At 51.0% G+C, this 3,179-nt stretch overlaps 1 protein-coding gene across 1 annotated transcript in view; it reads right to left on the reverse strand.

Moving 5' to 3' along the window:
- ELN (elastin) overlaps positions 1-3,179 on the reverse strand; it is a 37,347-nt gene that overhangs the window by 18,405 nt on the left and 15,763 nt on the right. The window contains 2 exon segments of the mRNA XM_017533409.2: positions 812-862; positions 2,705-2,827. Coding sequence (XP_017388898.2) covers positions 812-862; positions 2,705-2,827 — 174 coding nt within the window.

Below are 3,179 nucleotides of genomic sequence, written 5' to 3' on the forward strand. Positions count from 1 at the left end.
TTTTGAGATGGCGGTTGCTCTGTTGCCAGGCTGGAGTGCTGTGGTGTGATCTCAGCTCACTGCAACCTTCACCTCCTGGGTTTGAGCAATTCTTCTGCCTCAGCCTCCAGAGTAGCTGGGATTACAGGTGTGTGCCACCATGCCCAGCTAATTTTTGTGTTTTTAGTAGAGATGGGGTTTCATCATGCTGGCCCGTATGGTCTCGATCTCTTGAGCTCATGATCTGCCCGCCTCCACCTCCCAAAGTGTTGGGATTACAGGCATGAGCCACTGCACCTGGCCTAATTTTTACATTTTATGTAGAGACAGGGTCTTGCTATTTTGCCCACACTGCTCTCTAATTCCTGGCCTCAAGCGATCCTCCTACCTTGGCCTCCCAAAATGCTGGGATTACAGGTGAGAGCCACTGAGCCCAGCCCCACCATGAAGTGACACCCTTCAGTCCTCCTCCGGCCCCTCTCCTCTCTGAGCACTTGGGGAAGACCCGCTTTGTTGGATGCAGAGAGACTATTGGCAGAATCCACATCCCCAGGCAGTTTTGGGCTCCTCTGAGGGGGTCTTGGCCAGAGCAGGGAGGGTCAGGGTCACTGTCTCCACTGGGAATGCCATCCTGGGACTTCCCCGCCACTCAGCCCCATGGCCCTATGGTGGGAGACAAATGAGGGAGACCTTGTCCTGAGACCTGCCAGTGACTTGCTGGGCGACCCTGAGCAAGTCACTCCCCTTCTCTGGGCAAGTAGAGGAGGGTCCTTTGGTTCTGGCAAGTAAAGGCCAGGACAGGGTGGGGCAGAGCTGTGAGCATGGCACTCACCGTATTTGGCTGCCTTCGCAGCTGCAGCTGGTGACACAGCTCCTGGAGAGACTGAGAGGGACACGAATACTCAGGAGAGGTTGGAGGAGGGCTGCTGCTCAGTATGTCTCCCTCTGTCCACCCATCTGTGTTGGGCCATCTTCTTTACGCCAACATAGGGTCGGCTACACATCCATTTATGAACTGATGTCCACCCACCTGCCCATCTGTCTACCCAGCCACCCACATCATCCATCTACCCAACGACCCACCTCTATACCTGTCCATTTGTCTGTTTATCCTTGGATCTCAATCTGCCACCCAACCACCTAACTCTGTCCACTCATGCACTCATCTATCTACCAACTTATCCCATCTGCCTACCTAGCCATTCAGGTAACGATTTAGCTAACCCTCCATTTCGTATTTACCTGCCCACCCTTCTCCCATCCATCTATTCATCTGCTCATAAAATCATGTGCTCCTTCACCCATTCATCTATCCATCCATTCTTTCATCCAGCTTTCCATCTATCCATTCCCCCATCTATCTACCCATTTATCCATTCATTCATCCATTCTCCCATCCATCCATCCATCCCCCATCCATCCACCCATCCATCCATCCCCCATCCATCTACCCACACATCCACCCACCTACCCAACCATCCATCCATCCATGCATCCATTCATTCACTCATCTATCCATCCATCCACACACCCACCCATCCTTCCACTCATCCATCCATCCCCCATCAATCTACCCACACATCCACCCACCTATCCATCCATCCATGCATCCATCCATCCATGCATCCATTCATTCACCCATCTATACAACCATCCACCCACCCATCCATCCATCCATCATCCATCCATCTACCCACACATCTACCCACCTACCCATCCATCCACCCGTTCATCCATCCACTTATCCATCCACCCATCTGTCCATGCATCCATCCATTCACCCATCTATCCATCCATCCACCCACCCATCCATACATACACTCATCCATCCATCACCCATCCATCTACCCACACATCCACCCACCTACCCATCCATCCACCCATTCATACATCTACTTATCCATCCATCCATGCATTCATTCATTCACCCATCTATACAACCATCCACCCACCCACCCATCCATCCACTCATCCATCCATCACCCATCCATCTACCCACACATCACCTACCCATCCATCCACCCATTCATCTATCCACTTATCCATCTATCCATCCATCTATGTATCCATCAATTCACCCATCTATCCATCCATCCACTCACCCACCCATTCATCCACTCATCCATCCATCACCCATCCATCTACCCACACATCTACCCGCCTACCCATCCATCCATCCATCCATCCACCCACCCATCTATCCATCCATCCACCCACCCATCTATCCATCCATTCACCCACCCACCCATCCATCTACCCACACATCTACCCACTTACCTATCCATCCACCCATTCATCCATCTACTCATCCATCCATCCATCCATCCATCCATCCATGCATACATCCGTTCACCCATGTTTCTATCCACCCACCCACTCACCCACCCACCCATTCATCCACCCACCTACCCTTCTATCCACCATAAACTGAGCACCTACTTAGCTAAGGGCTAGGAACATGGAGATGAAAAAGACATGGTTCCTGCCCCCAGGAGAACACTGATAGCCAGAAGCTTAATTGGAAAAGATGACGCAGGTTAGGAGCTAATTAGGAGATTGTCATGGCCTAAGGAAGAGAAGACGAGGGAATCAGGCACTGTCAAGGGTATAGGTACATTGTTGAGGTGTTAGCGAGAAATGTAAAATGTCGGCAATAGTCTCAGTATTTCTCTTTTACACACACACACACACACACACACACACACACACACACAGTCCAGCTCACCAACTCCTGGAACCCCAGCACCTGGGATCCCAGCACCTGGGACACCTGGAATGCCAGCTCCTGGGACACCAACTACTCCTGGACCAAAGCCTGGCCCACCAGGCACTAAGCCTGTAGGAGCTCCTGTGGAAGAAAAGGCATTGCTCTCCTGACCTATGGGTCCCTCGCAGGGGCTCCAAGGGTGGTTAGTGGAGTATAAAGTGACAGTTGGTCCTGATTGCAGGATTGCAGAGGGTGGACATTTCCTCTGCATGGATCCAACTCATCAGAGAGATGCGGAGAGACTGAGGGCCCCTAAAGAGAGCTCTAAGGGTGTGGATCTATGTTGGAAGCAATGTGATCGATTTCTCTTTGTCTTTCTGTCTCTCTCTTTCTTTCTTTCTTTTTCTTTCTCTCTCTCTTTCTTTCCTTCTTTCTTTCTTTCTCTCTTTCTTTTTTCTTTCTTGTTTCTCTTTCCCTCCCTCCCTCCCTTCCT

The sequence above is a fragment of the Cebus imitator genome, unplaced genomic scaffold (assembly GCF_001604975.1).
Source record: "Cebus imitator isolate Cc_AM_T3 unplaced genomic scaffold, Cebus_imitator-1.0 Scaffold82, whole genome shotgun sequence".
Taxonomy (NCBI): domain Eukaryota; kingdom Metazoa; phylum Chordata; class Mammalia; order Primates; family Cebidae; genus Cebus; species Cebus imitator.